This window comes from Hemiscyllium ocellatum, chromosome 2 (assembly GCF_020745735.1).
Source record: "Hemiscyllium ocellatum isolate sHemOce1 chromosome 2, sHemOce1.pat.X.cur, whole genome shotgun sequence".
Classification (NCBI taxonomy): Eukaryota; Metazoa; Chordata; class Chondrichthyes; order Orectolobiformes; family Hemiscylliidae; genus Hemiscyllium; species Hemiscyllium ocellatum.
The window spans coordinates 142,875,656-142,896,951 of record NC_083402.1 but is presented as its reverse complement, the minus strand read 5'-3'; the positions used below and the strand labels follow the sequence as shown (position 1 = coordinate 142,896,951).

The following is a 21,296-nucleotide window of genomic DNA, read 5'->3' as shown; positions in this document are numbered from 1 at the left end:
TTTTTTCCAGGGGGACAATGATGTATAGTCATCACCCTGACTCACATCACACCTGTGCATCAACAGTTCAATTTTAAGATTCTCGTTCTTATTTTCAAACCCTTCCATGCTGTTCCACCATCCAAACAAAACAACCTAATTCTAGTCACATTTCTCTCAACTTCATCTCTGTTCCACTGATTGCAGTTGACTGTTTATTCCTCACACTACGTAAATCAACACTGAAAATTAATCAAGCCATGGCATTAGTGATTCTCTGGAATTCTCTTGCGAGACTAACTTGCCAATGTACCTACCTGCCTGCCTTTAAAAGTCCCCCTAAAATGCCAGCAGATTATGCTCCTACTCTGCTTTCGTCCCATACCTTACCAGTCTCCCATTCTGACAGGCTCCCTTTTCATTATTTGTTTTGGCACTTAAGAGGTGACCTTTTACGAGAGGTACACTGTATCAATTAATGCGGGTGTCGTCGCAGAAGAGCCGTACCTGGATTTCATTAGGCAGCAGGTCAAAAATTGTCTCAACGCTTTTGCACAATATGCTCCAGCTGTGTTGCACTTGTGTTGGAACCTTCATTGCTTCATGTAGCCCTTGTAGAACGGTGTGACAAAGGTCTGGGCTTTTCTGCCTGCTCTCCAAGGTAAAGCATTGGACTGCAAGCACTTCCACAAACGTCTGAAGTTTATCTTCTGGCACATGTTTCATCCAGGAAGCAAGAGACATAAAGAGGTACTTTCTTGTCTCCAGCTGGAAGCAAAACAAAAGTACCGAATTTAAATAAACCACAGAATGCCAGAAATCTGGAACAGAAATTGCTGGAGAAACTCAACAGATCTGGCAGCATCTGTGGAGAGAAACAAATAACACTTCGAGTCCAGTGACTCTTCTTCAGAAGGAGTTTCTGAAGGACGGCGACTGAACCTGAAACATTAACTCTCCTTCCTCTCCACAGATGTTGCCAGACCTCCTGAGTTTCTCCAGCAATTTCTGTTTTGTTACAGAATTTAAAACGTTATGGAAATGAAGTCATGACTGGTGGGGGAACGGAACCTGTTTTGGAGTTTGAAATTGAGACACATTTTGCTGATCTGACGCGGAATTCTTCACTAAATCAAATGATTCCCTGCTTTAGAAAGGATGGTAGCAATAATATCTTGGAACAAATATGCACAGTTTTGCTGCAGTAGTAAAATTGTGCACAATGAGTAATAACAGTTCTTGATGAATTTTGTTACAATCCAGGTTGGTTGGTCCAACAATGTCTTCTTAAAGAGTAATTGGAAAGATTCATTATAAGATTGCACAAGGTTGGAATGAGTTATGACCTGTGAAGGATATCAGAGTAACAGGAATTGTCAAGATCTTGAAGGGGTTAGAAAAAATGCATGTGTTTTAAAACCGGGGGGCGGGGTACTAGAGGGTACAGGGTATTGGATGAATGGGACTCGGATCGCAGAGTTTGGATGTATGCTTATGGATGCTAAAAACCTGCCATGATTGAGCGACAGCACTCAAGCCAGGTGCTTAGGAAGATTTCATGTTCCTGGAGCAAATGAGCAGAACCTCAGGTGGAATCAGGTGATGTTACACAGGTCGAAACAGATCATCATTGTGGATTATTTAGTCAGATGTACATTGTGAGATGACGTACGACACCAAGGTTACAAACTTGCCTTCCCAATATTTGATTTTAAAAACTTCCTGCTCATTCAGCATTAGATGTCAGAGAAGCAGCCTGGTCATTTAGATATGGAGTAGGTTAAGGGAGTTGGTGATGAAGTGGAATTGTGTGTCTACCTAGGGTGGAGGCAGGGAGAGGGCTTTAAAAAGATGGGTTGCAGTAGGAGTAACAATCCTACTTTTCTGGATGACCATGGACTGGGAAGCAGACAGAGAGAATTAGATACTCTTCTTCCAGGGGATAGTGCCAAGGGGAATTATGTAGACCCAAAATGGGAGGGAACAATAAGGATAACAATATACACAAGAAAATAAAAGCCAATGTAGTGAATTTGGTGATTATAAACAGAAAAATAAAGTACATTCCTACCTATCTGGATCAAAATGGAGACAGACTGAAGGAAGACTGCATGGACAACTGCAATGAAGGTTATACATGGGTCAAGGAGGACAAAGAGTTGAAAATGTGTTGCTGGAAAAGCACAGCAGGTCAGGCAGCATCCAAGGAGCAGGAGAATCGACGTTTCGGGCATGAGCCCTTCTTCAGGAATCCTTGGATGCTGCCTGACCTGCTGCGCTTTTCCAGCACCACATTTTCAGCTCTGATCTCCAGCATCTGCAGTCCTCACTTTCTCCCTCAAGGAGGACAAGTAGGGAAATGCATGTCTGCCCCATAGGATATGGTTTGTGACTTTTGATAACAGTGACTTTTGACACTGTGGTGGGGATTGGGAGGAGCCTTAGAATGACTGAATCTTTACAGTATGGAAGGAGGCCATTCAACCCATCAAATCCACACCACCCCTCCAAAGAGTATCCCATCACATCCCTACAACCCTGCATTTTCCATGGCTAATCCATTTTAGTGCACATCCCTGGACACAACAGGCAACTTAGCATGGCCGATCCCACTAAGCAACACATCTTTGGACTGTGGGAGGAAACCGAAGCACCCACAGGAAACCCACGCAGACACTGGAAGATTGTGCAAACTCCATACAGACAGTCGCCTGAGGTTGGAATCAAACCTGGGTCCCTGGTGCTGTGAGACAGCAGTGCTAACCACTGAGCCATCGTGGCGTCCTTTGGAGGGATTGAACCATGGAGTTCCAGGAAAGACTGACACCCATTTGGGAAGGGGCAATTTGTTCAACTTCAGAGAGAAAAGCAAGGCTGAAGATGGGCCATTCATGTGTAAGCATGGAGCCCTCACAGGTGGTTTCTCTTGAAGACAGGATGATGACAGCAGATTGGAACAAAAGAGGCTCTGTGCCTGAATACAGAAAATCTTTGACAATATCAACTGACATGTGAGGCCTGGCATAAGAGGAAATGGGAGAGCAATCAGAGAGTGATGCTCTGGTAGGTGGAACCTTAGAAGAATAAGGTAGGGTGGGCTTGAAAACAAACACAGGTAAAATGGTCTCTGGATAGATGGATGGATGGATGGTTGGTTGGTTAATTGTGAGCTCAAGAACTCCGCATACTTGTTAAAAAGTGCTGGGTGGAGGCAGAGAGAAGGCTTTAAGATGATGGTTTGCAATAGGAGTAACAATCCAGGGTTATTGAACTTGTCTGGATGACCAGGGGCTAGGAAGCAGCTTTGGCAGATATCAGCAGGACGAATCGAGCATCAGTATAATATATTCACAAACCCTGTAACTACAGTCGAAGCAAAGGAAACCTTTCCATGTGACATTTAAGAATACCGCTAACAATTTCCATGTGTGGAGTACAGACTAAACAAAAAGAAAGAAAACGCAGAGAGAAATCTGCATTTATAATAGAAACGTATATGGACAATTAATACATACATTAAGGCTGTACACTAATGGTGGTGCCACCCACATGCCTAAGAACATTGCAGCACTCTGTGATGTCTGAGCCTGGGTGACTGCGATTTCAATGCAGTGCTGCTGAACATCTTCACCTGCAATAAAGAAAATAACAGCATTAAAGCTGGTATTTCACAGCATGACCACTGCATGGCACTGTTTACTTTAGGAATCACACAGCAGCAGGTTATAGTTTACCAGGTTTATTTGGAAGTACTAGCTAGCTATGCAACAAAGGAGCAGCGGTCCCAAAAGCTAGTGCTTCCAAATAAACTTGTTGGACTATAATCTGATGTTGCATGATTTGTTAACTTTGTCCACCCCGGTCCAACCTCCACATCATACTTAGGAATGGCTGCAGAAGTGGTGAAATTTGCCATTGTTTCCTAACGGTTAGAACAAGTCACTGGCAATCTTGATTTCTCAACCTGATTCCTCAGTGAGCTTAAGATGAGGCTGCAGCATGATGATGGACCATGACTGATCACCAACATTTCCTGCATTCTGAACAACGTGGCAACACAGCTTGTGCTGGAAGCAAGTTCTGGTCCAATACATTTACAAATCAGAACTATGGCACTTAAAATTATCGAACTCAATAGCGTCAGTGCTCAGGAAGCAGAGGATACTGTAAATCATTCTCACCGTACTTCACATTTTTGCGATCATTTTAGAAAAAGGTGAATCTTAATTTACTCCTGCACTCATTAAAAGAGACCAGCAGTTCTTTCACTGTGTTGAATGAGTGTAACAGCATGAACTTGCTTTATCAAAAAGAATTCTCAGTACTTGCACACACTTCATTTGACAAGGCAAACTCGGTGATAAATTTAACAACAAGGCAACATTTCCAGTGACAGACAGACACACACAGAAACACACACACACACATACACACATCTCATCACCTCAAAGGATCATTCATTACTTCAAGACAGAATTCATAGCAGCCAGCAATGGATTCGTTGATCAGTTGAGGCTTAGCTATGTGGAAAACGTGAAGATTTGAAAACTTACTGTTTTCAAGAATTTTTTTCGGAAATATTTCAATTTATGTTCTTACCATTGAGCTCTTGGGATGATAATACATAACAAATAATAAACATCATTTGAACGTCACTTGGTGGCCAATTTTCCAATTAGAGACATTTCAAATGTTTTTTATGGAAATGTAAAATATGTCAGTGGTATAATCTCCCCAATATCATCCCTTTCCAGTTTACTGCACTTTGAAAGCAGCTGGGCACAAGTAGAGGTGAAAAAATACAATATTTGCTATACCATGCCAAGAAATCCAACAATGATTGCAATCCAGATTGAAAGACTAACTATTATATATTGAGTTAGAAATATGAATGAAATTGTTGGGTATTTCTTCCACACTATAAGGCTAAGGCCAATTGTAGGGCAAGTCACCATCATTGAAAAACCCTTTAAAGGCGTACAGAAAATTATAAAAGCAGTGATGTTGGGGATAGAATATGAAATCAGACATTTTATATTTCTGCAAAAAGCATTTGAAATGTCTCTAATGAACAAGATGAAGGCAATTTTCGTAAAGCCACTGTCATTAAGTACCCTTTAAAATGAAATAACCCTACATAAATCAATGGACCTTACAATGCACTGCATTATAAACAATCATTACACCTTTGACAATTTACCAAAATTCAGTCTTATAAGTGGAGAAAGCATAGAAGCCCAATTAACAGGTGGATATTGGTAACTGTTCCCACATCCAGCAATGGGCCCCAACAAAACCTTCACGAGCTGGGCAGGAATTCTCTCAGGTCCTGGAAATGAAAGAAGAAAACAAGATGTAAACAAAAGTGCAGCAGTGGCATGGTCTGTTAATGTAGATTGTTGTGGTGTCCTGATTTTGAATTCAATTCAAGTTCATTTATGCAACTGCTTAGATTGGTAGAAAAAATATAAGAGTGGTTCAGTGTGCATCGTAAAACTACAAATCTATGTGCAATGGTTTAATCTGTTAACTGTGATTGTGAAACAAAGCACACAAGGTACCTTCAGTGTTCGACACCAACAGAACTAAAACAGATCCCAAAGAGGAAAAAGTACAAAAGGAGCAAATTGATATATTATTCAATAAGCCTACAAAAAAGTGATAGTTTCATGACAATGTTAATCTCAGAGTTCAGACTGTTACCACAGAATGGTTCAGGTCATCGGACATCCTCCATTGTTCTGTCTACATATCCAAAACTAAACAGCTGAACTCCTCACTTAATGCTTTAGTTCAGTCCCAGATGCTTAATAGTCTTTACACAGAAGGTTAAAACCACTCTGAGGACATCTTGTTGAAACGTACACACAGGTTTGTCCCAGTTTATGGGTTAATGATTATCAGACCCTTGAAAGAACCAGATTTACACATCACTCATGTGTCACTTAAAGAAAAACCCAAGGGAGCATTTTCATCAATTTAAAAAGAAACTGAGACCCTATTACCACAGAAACACGATAATATACAGACATTGGGAAGAACATATATCTGCCCTGAAAAATCTCCATTGAGTAACTCAGAGGTCAATGCTTTAGGCTGGATGGAATCGGATCTGGGTATTGTTGAGTTTGACTTCAGGTATGTGTTTTTAAAATCTTTTGGGGTCTGCACTGACCCTGGCATTAACTGTTGCTACCTGCTGCGCTTTTCCAGCCCTTGGATGCTGCCTGACCTGCCGTGCTTTCCCAGCAACACATTTTCCAGCTCTGATCTCCAGCATCTGCACTCCTCACTTTCTCGTAATTTGCAGATACCCAGGGCTACACTTAGAGCTGGGAGATAAATTGATAAATTCTTGATGTCACAAGGAATTAAGGGCTACGGGTAGAATGCGGGTAAGTGGAGTTGAAATGCCCATCAGCCATGAGTAAATGGCGGAGTGGACACGATGGGCCGAATGGCCTCACTTCCATTCCTATGTCTTATGGTCTTAAGGGAGTGCCTTGCATTCCCTTGGGAGTTTCTTCTCCTTAGAGTAATGCAACAAATTTGTTTACAGATAACACACTTCAGAACAATAATGTCACACACCACAGACTACAATTAAGAGGCTTCTGTTTTGGAGGCAACATAGAAATAAAAGGAAAGTAATCTCAAATCATCCAATCCAACTCATTATTATCCCCACTGCAACATCAACCTCTCCCCTTGCCCAAGGCCTGGTGACCCTCATGTTAAATCATCACCAATTATCTCTCTCTGATGAGAGCGTTGCCCTATGGTCACCTGGGACTACAGCACCTTCACTGTTTCCAATAGGGTATGGAATAAGGGCTTTTCACCTTCACTGCCACTCGGAAGCACATTCCAAGATGCTATTCAAAAAGTCAAACAGGTATTTTGGTATAGCATCCCATCCTGTCTCATTCATGATGTGGAGGTGCTGGGGTTGGGCCGGGGATGGACAAAGTCAGACATCACTCGACCCTTGACACCAGGTTAGAACCCTTCACCTGACGTAGTATCAGCACTCCAGAAGCTTGTGATTTCAAACAAAACCTGTTTGACCATTAACTGGTGTTGTGCAACTTCTGAGACTGTCTCGTTCAAAGGGACTTCACATGCTTTGAAAATGAGTTCTCAAGTGGGCAGATGTGGCAGTTTTTTTTTGAAAATGAATAGCAATAGGCCACAAATCATAAGATAAATACTTGATTGTCCTAGCCTCAGAAGAGAAATGTTGGCCAGGACCATTGCTACTCATCCTCAAACAACGCTTGGAACCTTGTCTCGGTGGTTCAGCTACAGAGTCAAGTACACACCAAGTTTCATACCACAACATCTAACAATGCAGCACACCCTCAAGTCTGCAGCCTTGATTTTATTATTAATCCCAAGGCAGTATTTAATACATCTCTTGGTGATTGTCCTCCAAGAGAATAAATTCTTCTTGACATAAATTCTTCGACCCCATACCTCTTTCTCCTCCTGCAGTGTTTTATTCCAAACTAATGCTTCATGTTTACCCATCTTATCCTGCTTAATATCAAAATCTAAAGATAAATCTGCATATCCTTAGCGGTTTTCTTTGACCTGTGCTGCTAGCTCAGAGCCCTGATACAGTGGGGCAATCTCAATTCTCCTCTGAACTGTGGCCACAATTTGCACTTTCCCTTCCAAGTGTTCACCCCCAGCAGCCAGAGAAGAACACTGAACGGTTTTAGCACTTTCCACTAACGATGAGTACAGCATTTTCACAAGCTATCTGATGCCTTAATCAAAAACAATGAGTACGCTTGTTGATTTGTGTTGTGAAAAAGCAACTGAGGTTATATCTACAGATTTCTCACGTATTTATCAGTTATCCAGTCCCATTGCTAATTCTGACAAAACATCCATAATTTAAAAAAAAGAACTCATCTGCTCACTCCACACAAATGGCCTGATGTCTCAGTGCCTCTCGCATTTCCTTCTTTTGCTTCAGATTTTCAACATCTGCCGGGTTTTGGTTTTGCATTATTTTGATATTGCTGATGGCTTACTCAGATTAAAACGACCGGGGTTGTCAGCGCTGCTGGGTTCAGGAGGATAAGGGGAAGATTTTCCAAGAAGAAGCAAGGTCTGAACTGTTGAACCTTTTTAAGATAATGTCATACCTCCTTTCTAAGCACACTTTCAACTGAAGACAATTAAATTAGGCTTCAGTTGCATTATCACATGGACCATCATAACCATTTTTAGCGAAAACATCAATACCATTTCAGAAAGCCAGTCAAAGGTCAAGTGGGACCCAAGTGGATAAGTAAATGCATCTTGGCAGTGTTAAGACATTGCCTGAAGTGTTCTCATTCTCTTTGTCTTAGGGTTTCTGGAAAGGGGAATTGAACAGGAGAATAAGATCTGTGCCCAACTTGATCCTATATTGGGTCAAGAATTTCTACATAAAAAAAAGCCCAATACGCCTGCCAATCTGTAATTCAGAACTGCACCCTTGCAAAGCAGCTAAGGTGATCTTCAGCTGACAAGTAAACCCAGCTTCAGGAAGACTGTAGAACCAATTCTCAATATCCAGCATCTTGATAGCACGATCACAAACTTAGATTGAAACAAAGTGACCTGCCAGACACAGCCGGGGAAGACTTCCGTTTGCTACAAAACCTGACAACCATGCAGCATGTTGTGAAGCACTGGGTGTAATTCAGTAAGAATTCTAGTGAAGCAGGATGCAATAAAAACTGGATGAAGTAAACTGAGAAAACGCCATGTAAAAGAACAAAATTAATGCAAACTCAGAGCTGTTCCAAGAGCATCGGCTGATCCTGGATTGAACAACAAGAAAGCTAATTATCATTTTGTTTCAATCAAGGGAAGCAATTAGGATACATTTAAAATAGTTTCCATATCATACCTTTCTTTCCTGCTTCAATAATATAGTCAGTGGCAGATCTGATGACACTTCTTTCTGGCAAATAGCCAAAGTCTGGAGGCACTGTAAAAACCATTGATCTCATTAAGTAAGGAGTCACATACGTTAATTCCCCAAACAATAGCTCCCTGTGTCATTGGCCAGAACGCCTCTCTTGTGTTTCAAATAGCATGAATACCCACACAAAAACAATCTGAAGTGCTGAGCAATTAAAAAACACTGAAAAACTGAGGAAGTTGCTGGACATGACACAGGGCTCCACGCAGAACTGACAGTTTGATTTTTTTCTTAGAAAAAAGGATCCAGTTGCAATTAGATGGCAGATACATGGATGAAAGGAGGTACATTGGAAACACATTTCAAAGTTGATGCTAGCTGACAAGTAAAACCCTGCTGTCACCTTCAGTTTCAATCGTCTGCTTTCCAAACTTGAGAAAAATGTACGACTCGAGTCTCCTGGCAACAGGGTAAGTAGTCTCAGTATCCTCGTAGCTTAATCACTTGAAAAATGTGGCATCTGCAGATGCACAGCGGGTATGTTGTACAGCAGATCACAGTCAAAGGAGAAGCTAAATTTGCTGAGGATAGGAGAGGCATGGGCTGGTTGGTGGAGACGAGGCAAGAGGCGAATAAAGCCCGCAATTCTTTTACAAACTGCTGAGGGGAGTCTCTCACCTTGTATAAATCATCTAACATCCACAATATTCTTTTTGCTTCCACAGGATGATCACCTCGGGTCTCCCTGTGAGATCTCGCTGAGAGATTTGGCATCAGTTAAGAGACTTGACCACGACCAGCTTCAAATGAAGTAATGCAATTTGAAATTCCTGCTAGCCCCATCCAGATCCAGTGGTGTCAAAAGAGGCACCATCAAGATTGAATAGAAGTCGAGAGATTTCTTTTTTTAGTTAATGTTGCTGAGATTTGAGAGTTAAAGAAAGGTAATCCTCCTGCTCGCCTTCCTGATATCTATAAGACCTTCCAGCTGCTAACAAAATTACATTTAAGACAAGAAGTTCTGATGAACTGTTCTCTTTAAGTTTCTCTCTTCTTGTCAAATTCTTGGCTGTCTTGCTGCATGCCCAACTACCACATCACACACCATTCCACCACAGACAAAAGGATTTCCCAATTAAACAGCAAAGCAGGAGCTAATGTACACATCTGTATTGAAGACATTGTTGAATCAGGTACAATGGTCAGTGTTGACTCAACAATTTTAGCCCCTTGCAACACCTTCCCACTTGCACTTTGACAGGACAATGAAGGTTAGTAATTCAATTTGTAGGGAACGGCAAGACAGAACAATATCAGAGAATCCCGACAGTGCTGAAAGAGGCCATTCAGTCCATCGAGTGCACAACGACCCTCCAAACAGCATCCAACCTGAATCCATCCTATCCCTGTATCTCTGCATTTCCCAGACTAATCCATCTAGTCTGCACATTCCTAGACACCATGGGCAATGTAGCATGGCCAATCCACCTAATCTACACATTGTTGGACTGTGGGAGGAAACCAGAGCACTTGGAAGAAACCCAACCAGACATGAGAATAACGTGCAGGATCCATACACACACCCAAGGGTGGAACGTAACCCCATCCCTGGAGCTGTGGGGCAGCAGTGCTCACCACTGAGCTGCCCTCTATGTTGCAATACTCTTGTTCTCAAGTAAGCTCAGAAATAAATACAACCTTTATTTTTTCATTATTATCAGTCCTTTGCCAATTATGCTCAGTATTGAGTCACTAAAGGACGTCCAAGACTAAGTGGAATGATTTGTTCTCCATTTTCACTCCATCTTTGTCAGGTCACTTGTCAGCCGAACGTCCCCTCTGAAGGCACAGCAAGGTGAGGAGTTCTACCTTTGCAGAATCATGGAACTCACTCACTCACAGGCAAAGTACAACAAGGTGTTACACTATCAGAATGAACTGCCACAAGATTTATTATAAATCCTGGTGCTGTTAATTGTTCATGATGGCAACTAACAAAATCTAATTAGATGGGACCACAGCCTGACTACAGTTGCACTCAGAGGTGTCTTGTTTTAGGCAAGATGTTACACAAAAAATCTTCCTCTCCTTGCAGGTGAGAATAAAAATAATTCTACGGGTTTATTTCAAGAGAGCTGCGGTGGTCTTCTGGTACAAGTTCTGTCTCCAATGACTCAAACTCATTGTGACCCAACTTTCTGTTGGTCAAAAACACCCTGTAGTGCTTACCACAGAAAGGAAACAATGTCAAATGGCAGCAATGATGAACCTCCGATATAAACAAACAGAAATTCACTGTCTATTCTGGAGCTCACCACGTGTTTCCACACTCTCAGGTGCAGCTTATGATAAATGCCTCGGGTGTGTCTCTCTCTGGGTATCTGGTTCCAAGCCTGCCTGCCCCGGAACGTTGCTGGAGCTGCCACGGATGGGAAGGTATCTTTCTTCAAAGGCACTCTCAAAACTACCCCTCAAGGCTTTGTGTTCCTACCTCAAAGGATCGTCAAAGATTTTGAGAGTATACCATGTCCTGCAGACACAAGTTTCTTTACATAGTGAAGAACCACACTCACAGAGGAAGTTAAATTTATAGAATTCATCCTATTTTGGGATGGTGATCGTTTTCACCTTTGGCTTCAAACACCTTAATAACCTCCTGCCTCCTCATGTCGATAATCTCCTCCAGCCCTCCAAGATGTCTGCACTCCTCCAGTTCTGGTCTTTTCCATATCACTGGCAGTTGCATTTTCAACTGCCTAGGACCCCAGCCCTCTATTTCCTTCTGGCTGCCTCTCTGCCTGGAAGATGCTCTTCTAAACCAAACTCATAACTCACAGATTGAGCTTTTGATACCTTTGCTCACCTCTCTTTGTAGGTGTTTGAAACATCACCCTGGTGAAGTGCTTGGGTATGTTTTTTGCTCTTATAGGAAGTTACATAAATGAATGTTCTTGCTGTTGAAGTATTCACGACAGAAATGGGAACGTGAAATATTTGCAGTGTTGCTAAATTTACACGGCAATCAATAAGGTTTGCACTGGTATTACTAACCTGATGTCCGGCTCTGACTGGATGACATGTTGGTCAGATGTAGATGTCCTAAAGCATAGGCAGCATTTGATTGGAGTCCAATTACTCCAGAGAAACTAATTGTCTATGAGAGAGCAATAAACCACAGGTAGGTAAATACAAAAAGAAACACAGTCAAAACTGAGCAAGTGTAATGCCCAAAACAATTTAATTTACGCATATTTTCAAAAATATTCTGCAGACGCAAGGGGCCTAACAGGGAAGGCAGATGAACTCAGGGCATGGTTGGGAACATGGGACTGGGATATCACAACAATTACAGAAACATGGCTCAGGGATGGGCAGGACTGGCAGCTGAATGTTCCAGGATACAAATGCTACAGGAAGGATAGAAAGGGAGGCAAGAGAGGAGGGGGACTGGCACTTTTAATAAGGGATAACATTACAGCTGTACTTAGGGAGGATATCCCTGGAAATACATCCAGGGAGGTTATTTGGGTGGAACTGAGAAATAAGAAAGGGATGATCACCTTATTGGGATTGTATTATAGACCTCCTAATAGTCAGAGGGAAATTGAGAAACAAATCTGGAAAGAGATTTCAGTTATCCATAAGAATAATAAGGTGGTTATGGTAAGGGATTTTAACTTTCCAAACACAGACTGGGACTGCCATAGTGTTAAGGGTTTAGGTGGAGAGGAATTTGTTAAGTTTGTATAAGAACATTTTCTGAGTCAGTATGTGGATGTACCTACTAGAGAAGGTGCAAAACTTGACCTACTCTTGGAAAATAAGGCAGGGCAGGTGACTGAGTGTCATTGGGGGAGTACTTTGGAGCCAGTGACCATAATTCTATTAGATTTAAAATAGTGATGGAAAGGATAGACCAGATCTAAAAGCTGAAGTTCTAAATTGGAGGAAGGCCAATTTTGATGGTATTGTTATTTCGAAAGCTGATAGGGGGCACATGTTCTCAGGAAAGAGACAGCTGGAAAATGGGAAGCCTTCAGAAATGAGATAATGAGAGTCCAGAGGAAGTATATTCCTATCAGGGTGAGAGGGAAGGCTGGTAGGTATAGGGAATGCTGGATGACTAAAGAAATTGAGGGTTTGATTAAGAAAAAGAAGGAAGCATATGTCAGGTATAGACAGGATAGATTGAATGAATCCTTAGAGGAGTTTAAGGGAAGTAGGAGTATACTTACGAGGGAAATCAGGAGGGCAAAATGGGGACATGAGATAGCTTTGCTGAATAGAGTTAAGGAGAATCCAAAGGGTTTTTACAAATACATTAAGGACAAAACAGTAACTAGGGAGTGAATAGGGCCCCTCAAAGACCAGCAAGGCTGCCTTTGTGTGGAGCTTTAGGAGATGGGGGAGATACTAAATGATACTAAATTGCATCAGTATTTATTGTGGAGAAGGACATGGAAGATATACAATGTGGGGAAAGAAATGGTGACATCCTGAAAAATGTCCATATTACAGAGGAGGAAGTGCTGGATGCCTTGAAACACACAAAAGGACTTGATCAGGTGTAACCTAGACCTCTGTGGGAAGCTAGGGAAGTGATTGCTGGGCCCCTTGATGAGATATTTGTATCATTGATAGTCACAGGTGAGGTGCACCAAGACTGGAGGGTGGCTAACATGGTGCCACTATTTAAGAAAGGTGGTAATGACAAGCCAGGGAACTACAGATCAGTGAGCCTGACATCAGTAGTGGGAAAGTTGGAGGGAATCCTGAGGGACAGGATGTACATGTATTTGGAAAGGCAAGGACTGATTAGGGATAGTCAACGTGGCTTTATGCATGGGAAATCATGTCTCACAAACTTGATTGAGGTTTTTGAAGAAGTAACAAAGAGGATTGATGAGGGCAGGTTCATAACTCTTTGAAAGTAGAGTCGCAGGTTGACAGTATAGTGAAGGCAGCATTTGGAATGTTTTGTGGCTGTACAGAATGTTGCATGCAATTCTGGTCTCCTTCCTATCAGAAGGATGCTGTGAAACTTGAAAGGGTTCAGAAAAGGTTTATAAGGATATTGCCAGGGTTGGAGGTTTTGAAGTATAGGGAGAGGGTGAATAGGCTGTGGGGCTGTTTTCCCTGGAGCGTTGGAGGCTGAGTGAGGGGTGACATCATAGAGGTTTATAAAATCATGAGGGTCATGGATAGGGTAAATAGACAAAGTCTTTTTCCCTGGGGTAGGGAAGCCCAGAACTACAGGGCATAGGTTTAGGTTGAGAGGGGTAAGATATAAAAGGGACCTAAGGGGCAACTGTTTCACACAGTGGGTGGTGTGTGTTTGGAATGAACTGCCAGAGGAAATGGTGAAGGCTGGTACAATTGCAACATTTAAGAGGCATCTGGATGGGCATATGAATAGGAAGGGTTTAGAGGGATATGGGCCAAGTGTAGCAAATGGGACTAGATTGGGCTGGGATATCTGCTCGGCATGGACGTGTTGGACCAAAGGGTCTGTTTCCATGCTGTACATCTCCACATCTCTGTGACTTAAAAAGAAAATATTTTTTTTCTCCCACTTTAGCTTCCAACCTCTATACTTCACGTTTGGTGGTGAAGTTACAACTTATTAATTACTAGTGTTACGGATGCTATAGAGAGGCATAGTATTCAGGCACCACAAGTCACATGTCTGCAAACATCCTAACGAATGCAAGAGAAGGAAGTGAGGTGTGATGGGAGATTTGATTTCACAGTTACTCCATGCTAACATGACAATACCATGCTCCGAACATATCACACTAATTAACTGTTACACATGCAATTTGTATGAAATTGATATCATTTCAAATAACTTACAGCAGAATTTTATTTGACATCAAGGTATTTTGTACAACACAGAGTCTATTCTCATCCCTTTTTGCTCATCTTTATTTATTTGCTTAGATTTTGACTAAATTAAAAGTGGGCACTTCATACTGATGACCACTATTCTCCAGAGGACAAAACCCAGCCTTCCACATTCAGGATTATGCCAATATCCCTGTTAGTACATATACCAGATCAACAAAACTACTTATAAGAGAAATATCTCAATGCTCTACTAGGGAAGAGATTAGACTCAATTAAACACCAGTTCAGACTGAAATTTGTGACATGGATAACTATAAATTATTCTGTACGTACAATGTTATCAACAGAAATTTAAACCAAATTTATGTGAATTTCTGCAACAAACAAATGAACATCATGGACTCCACAAACATTTTAAAAGTTAATTTCATTTTTAAAAGCACTTTAATGTATGATTGGTTAATAAATACATTGATGTTCTTCCCTTGACTGCATGTGATGTCTTACTGCTTGTTGACACATTTCAGAACATCCATGCACAGATCAGATCTAAAAATGCAACAGGTCAGATATGCAATAAGCTTGGCTATTTATTTCAGCAACATATTCCTGAGATTTTTCAACTTCAGGCAAATGAAGATCGCCATATTTGCGTCGACAAAACCTTAAAGTTTTTCCATAGATGTTAATTTTTATCATTTGACAGCTTTTGAAAAATATGGCAAAGTAAATGTACAAGTTCTATATTGCACTAACCATTGGAAGACTAATTATTCAACAATCAGGTTATTGCTAAAATATAATTTAATCAAAGTCAACCAAAGTTGATTGCCAGTCTCTAATATGGGCTCAATAATGGACAAATCATTTGAAATATTTGGAAGCACACATACAAAACTTGCATTGCAACTTATCCTAAAAGGAATTAAGGTGGCATGAAAAATAAACAGAAATCAAACGTTAAGTATAAATGCCTTTTAAGAGTGGTATGACAAATTTCTTCACTCAGAGTGGTGAGTCTATTGAAATCACGACCCCAGAAAGTGGTTGAGGCCAAAACATTATATGTTTTCAAGTGAAAGATTTAAAAGGGACCTAAGGGGCAACTCTTTCATGCAGAGGATGGTGCACGAATGGAATGAGCTGCCAGAGGAAGTGGTGGAGGTTGGTACAATTACAATATTTAAAAGGCATCCAAATAGGTACATGAATAGGAATTAGATGGATATGGGCTAAATGGGATTAGATTAATTTAGGATATCTGGTTGACATGGACGAGTTGGACCCAAGGGTCTATTTCTAAGCTGTACAGCTCTATGACTCTATATAACTCTTGCAACTGAAGGGATCAAGGAATATGGGGAAGGGCAGGATTAGGGTATTGAGGGTATCAGCAATGGCCATATTGAATAGTGGAGCAGGCTTGAAGGGTCAAATGGCCTCCTCCTGGTTTTATCTTCAATGCTACTAGCTTAAGTGCACATCGACATTAACCCAAATGGAACAAGCACAAATTATTCAACTGCTTGCTAGATTAAATAGCGCTAACATGTACTAATTTGCCATTCTGAAAATCAGGGGAAGAATGCTCATTTGTCGCAATAAAGTGGAGCTTGTCTTAAGCTAATAATAGAAAATGGTAAATAATCTCAGCAAATTTCTTCACTGACTTCACTCTCTCATCACTGACAGAACCTTCTTCAATAATAATCTGTCTGTCTGAATCCAAATGATCTCTCAGGATTGCCTGTGCACACACTCCTGTCTACACTCACGAGGCCAATGAAAGAGTGGCAATCCCTACTAAACTCAACGGTGCACAGCTTTCAACTTGGACAACAGTCTATTGACTTCTATATAGTGAGCTCTTCGATGGCAAACAATGCTATGTTGAATAGTTGGCACCGGCTCACTCATAAAACCTTTTTTAAAAAGTTAAGGCTTTGTATTAGTTTTAAAACAGTAACATCACTGGAATTAGTCCTCTGCAGGTTTCTGGAAGGATTACTGAAGATAAGAATGGAGGTGGCAGTGTGGTGGGAATGTTTTTCACTGGTAATCTAGAGTGCCCAGACTGATGGGCGGCACAGTGGCTCAGTGGTTAGCATGGCTGGCTCACAGTGCCAGGGACTCAGGTCCAATTCCCGCTATCCAGATCATCTGTGTGGCGTTTGCACATTCCCCAGTGCCTGCGTGGGTTTCCATCCACTGTCCAAAGATGTGCAGATTGAGCGGATTGGCCATGTTAAAGTGCCCTGTAGTGTCCAGGGAAGTGCAGGCTAGCTGGGTTAATATGGGAAAGGTGGGGTTATGGGGAAAGGGTGCCATGCTCTTAGAAGGGTTGCTGCAGACTCAATTTCCACAACATCGGGATGCTTTAGGGACAGCGGGTCAAATCTCACCATGGTAGAAGAAGCAATTTGAATTCAATCAGTAAATCTGAAATTAAAAGCGAATCTTAGTAATAGTGACCACAAAACTATTGCTGCTTCATTAATGCCCTTAAGTGCAGTCCTAACCTGGTCTGGCTTATGTAACTCCAGTAAAAAGTGAGGTCTGCAGATGCTGGAGATCAGCGCTGAAAATGTGTTGCTGGTTAAAGCCCAGCAGGTCAGGCAGCATCCAAGGAACAGGAAATTCGATGTTTCGAGCCAGAGCCAACTCCAGACCAAGAGCCATGTGTTTGACTCCAAACTGACTTCTGAAGTGATTGAGCAAATCAACCCAATTATGGCCGAATTATGGCCTTGCCAATGATGCCTGAACTCCATGATTGTGAAAAGAGTTAAAAGATACTGGTGGAGAATTTTGTGATGAAAGATCAACTAAAAGGGCAATTGCTCTATTATCAGCCAAAGTTGCTAGAAATTGCAAAAGAGAACCCAATCACATCAGTAAAATAATGCTCGCTGCTTAGTATCTTGTTGACCTCCTATTTACTACGAGAACTCTTTTGGACGGTCAAGAATGAAATCATCCTGGTTACACAGCATGTTGGCTTTCAAACTGTGTAAATTTAGCAATGGTTAAATAAGATCCTGCACACAGCAGTAAATGAAAGGCTAAATGAATTAATGAGATATTAATATTGCTGGGTATGAGCTTTCCGGGTAACCCAGGCTCAACAGTGGATTCATAGAGTTTATCAATATTAAAGGAGTAGCACAAAAATTATTGCAATAGCAAGAAAAACTGTTTCAAGAACCAGCATGTTATACTTGAGTATGAGCAGAAGAAATAATTTTAGTTTGCTAGTACATTGAAGAGTAAGTTTCCACCTCCTGTGCAGAGTTGTGTTCACAGACAGACAGCATCATAACAAAGCTGCACAGCTCAGCAGGAGAGTGAAGAAAGGGAATTCAAAGACAAAGAGAAACTCTGATTCAGGGATAACTTACTCCTCAGACCTGCTTAATATTGACACGATACATTAACAGGTATTTGAAATTTACCTGAGTCATTGCTCTTATGACTTCATTCATTTTCGATTGAAATTGGGATGACTGGATTGTTTCTGACTTCAGCTAGACAATGAGTCAACAGCAGATGGTTAGATGGCGTTCAATTCAGTCAATCAACTGAGATTTGCAAAAGTTTGACAAATGAATACCGACTCTTTGCATTCGATTATGTTTCACAAACTAGATCTGTTAGTTTTCAAAGGAATTTTAGCTTTATGTTCAAAAAGCTATTTTTGTTTACTGCATTCAAATCCAAAAATGAGTGAACCAGCCATTACATCTGACCCTGCACAAACAGATCATGCCAGTTAAAATGGGTATTGGAAAAAATATGGATCATTAACAGATTGCTTCACATTTCAATAAACATTTCTTTTGTACTCAAGATACAGCTTTGCAAAATCTGCCAAAAATAAATCTGATCTGCTCTGCCTTTTTCTATGATATTTAAGTCTGAAAGTGTCATTCGCTCTCTTAATCCATATTTATTAAAATGTAACAGATCTACATTGATTCAATTTTCTTCAGCTGACATTACATTAATTCGACGATAATAAGGAAGGAAAGAGTTTACATAAATGCTACCCATTCTTCAAATGTGAGGCTGCTATGTCCATTGCACATTTCGGTGTTTACACCTATCAAGTGCTGTATCCATACAGTTCCAATTTCACCCCCACTAACACGAACTCAAAGTCATGGAGTTAAAACTAAGATGGCAAATGTGAAGGCGGTAGGCACACTGCAGTGCTGATCTCAACACCCCCTGAAAGGTACTGCCCTGAGTAACAGGATTAAAGACTGAATGCAGTCTCAAGTCAAACTTTTAATAAACTCTCAATGCTTGTCTGATTAAACAATTTTCTAGCCTTTATATAAAGGCACTATGTGTTATCCAATATTGCTTGGTCCCAGTTAGCCATTAAATGGAGGGTTATCAGCTACTTAATGATCTTTGTGAAGTGACAGACGCCATAGTTTAAGACCAATCGCTGCTCTCTCATTAGAGAGAGACAACTGGTGGAAAGGTTAACCCGAAGGGTCACCACGTTCAAAGTTGTCAGGGAGGGGCCTTCAATTCTGAACTCAGCCAGTACTGACCAAACCAACCCCAGCAGTGGAAACTAATGCTTGATAAACTGGTTACATGCTTACGTTTTCCTGGGTACGAAGGAGATCTTAGGAGACTCTTAAAACTGCCCTGGGAGGGGGTCACTGTTATGAATAAGGTAATGGGACCATTATTGCTCAGAAAGTCAACAGTGACGTGATGGTGAAGGGACAGGGACATTCTAAATTGCTGCTGTACCATTCTTTAGCTTTGCCCAACCATACAATGGAACTTGACAGAATATGAACTACTCAAGTCCATATAAAGTACACAATGCACCCAGAGTATACTCTATCCTATAAAATTTTCAGAGAACAGACAAAGAGGTTGTTTAATACTTTTTATCTTTGGAGCAATTTTATAGAGCAGGCAGTTGGATATAAGAATTGCTATTTTAACCTTAATTATGGAATTCCCTGCTACCAATCACTGCCACCTCAGTCTCCCCAAAGTTCTGCCAGGTCCAAAATAGGAATCGAATCCAACTTAACATTTGCAGGTACAACACGCGAGTTCTCTTGGCCAGATAATGAAATTTCTTTGTGCTTCACAAGTGGATACTTATAATGCTTATTCACCCCATTAACGTGGAGACTGAACCTACAGGAATCTTCCTTTTGAAACAAAAGCAGAAATAGCTGGAGAAACTCAGCAGGTCTGGTAGCATGTGTGCTGAGAAATAGAGTTAACTTTTCAAATCTAGTGACCCTTCTTCAGAACTGGACTCGAAATGTTAACTCTGCTTTCCTGAGTTTCTTTTGCAATTTGTGATTTTTCTGATTTTTACATTTTGCAGTTTCTTTGTTTTATTCCCTTTCTTCTGCCTTATTTATGAAATGGTTCCAATGCTAAATTTCTGTGTCTCCCCTCTGCTGATCTGACTAAACTCCATGTAAAGATTGCTCATTAGTACACTTAAAAGGTCCCTCAAGCACAACAAAAAAAATTGGAGACATGTATTCACTCTGCATCAGCATTAACTAAATAAATTCTGTTTTTACCTACAACAAACTAACAGAATGGTTTCACTTAATTATCTTCTCTAGGCTTCTGAATTGTCAGTTTCAAATACTTTTTGCACTAGTAAACGATTTTGGATAGTGTACCTGTGTTAGGGAGCTTTCAGATCCCACCAAAGCAACAAGACCATTTACTGCAGCTAATCGATGCATTGTCGGGCAACCCTTTGAGAGACATAAAGAAACAAGAAGAATAAGATAAGGTGTTTTGATAATTACCGTAGAGACACACAGCAAAACAAAGATATCAATCTAGAAAGATAACTGGCTTTAGAACATAATGGGTAGATTATCTTTAAGTATTGTACTTACATTGGACATTCGAGGTCTTTAACTTTTATAAGTCATCATATGGTCACTACGCTATTAACATCAGATAATGTGCTGTAAAAGACACTCTCTATGGGAGCATATATATCAGAACTATGCAAAAAAAGAAGATATCTCTGTATTTAAAGACAGAGTTTGTCTAACGAGAGTTCATCAAATCATTTTATATTGGAAATGTTCTAGTTTTTGACTGCAGTTATTTCTAGATCATTGGAAGAGATAAAACTGCACACACTAACAGTAAGTCAGTAGAATATGCTAATAAAAATCCTTTATTCAATTGTCATCAGTCAGTAGCTCTGATAGTACTCTGAATATTATGAGAGATAAAACAGCACATCTTGAGCAATGCCATGGAATATCCTGGCAATATTAAAAGGACGACATATAATGGGCCAACACAAACTTACTTTAACATTTTTGTGTACGTGTCCTACAATCCTGATTGTATCCTCAAGTTTTAAAAAAGTGGATCCAAGTACATGGGGAAAAGTAGGAACAGGGGACTGAGTTACATGTTCTGCCATGATCATAATGGATGACAGGCCTGAAGGGCTGAATGGCCTACTCCTGTTCTTATACAATCCTCAGGTCTCACACTTCTTGCATCCCCTTTAAAATTGTAC

At 40.8% G+C, this 21,296-nt stretch overlaps 1 protein-coding gene across 2 annotated transcripts in view; it reads right to left on the bottom strand.

The window, feature by feature from the left end:
• The window catches only part of focad (focadhesin), a 192,733-nt gene that overhangs the window by 34,738 nt on the left and 136,699 nt on the right, over window positions 1-21,296 (bottom strand). For both annotated transcript variants that reach the window (XM_060841002.1, XM_060841010.1), the window contains 7 exons: window positions 20,428-20,505; window positions 18,202-18,273; window positions 11,954-12,056; window positions 8,888-8,968; window positions 5,180-5,308; window positions 3,495-3,610; window positions 487-747 (listed from right to left, as the gene is read on the bottom strand). In XM_060841002.1, coding sequence (XP_060696985.1) covers window positions 487-747; window positions 3,495-3,610; window positions 5,180-5,308; window positions 8,888-8,968; window positions 11,954-12,056; window positions 18,202-18,273; window positions 20,428-20,505 — 840 coding nt within the window. The remainder of the gene's footprint in view (window positions 1-486; window positions 748-3,494; window positions 3,611-5,179; window positions 5,309-8,887; window positions 8,969-11,953; window positions 12,057-18,201; window positions 18,274-20,427; window positions 20,506-21,296) is intronic.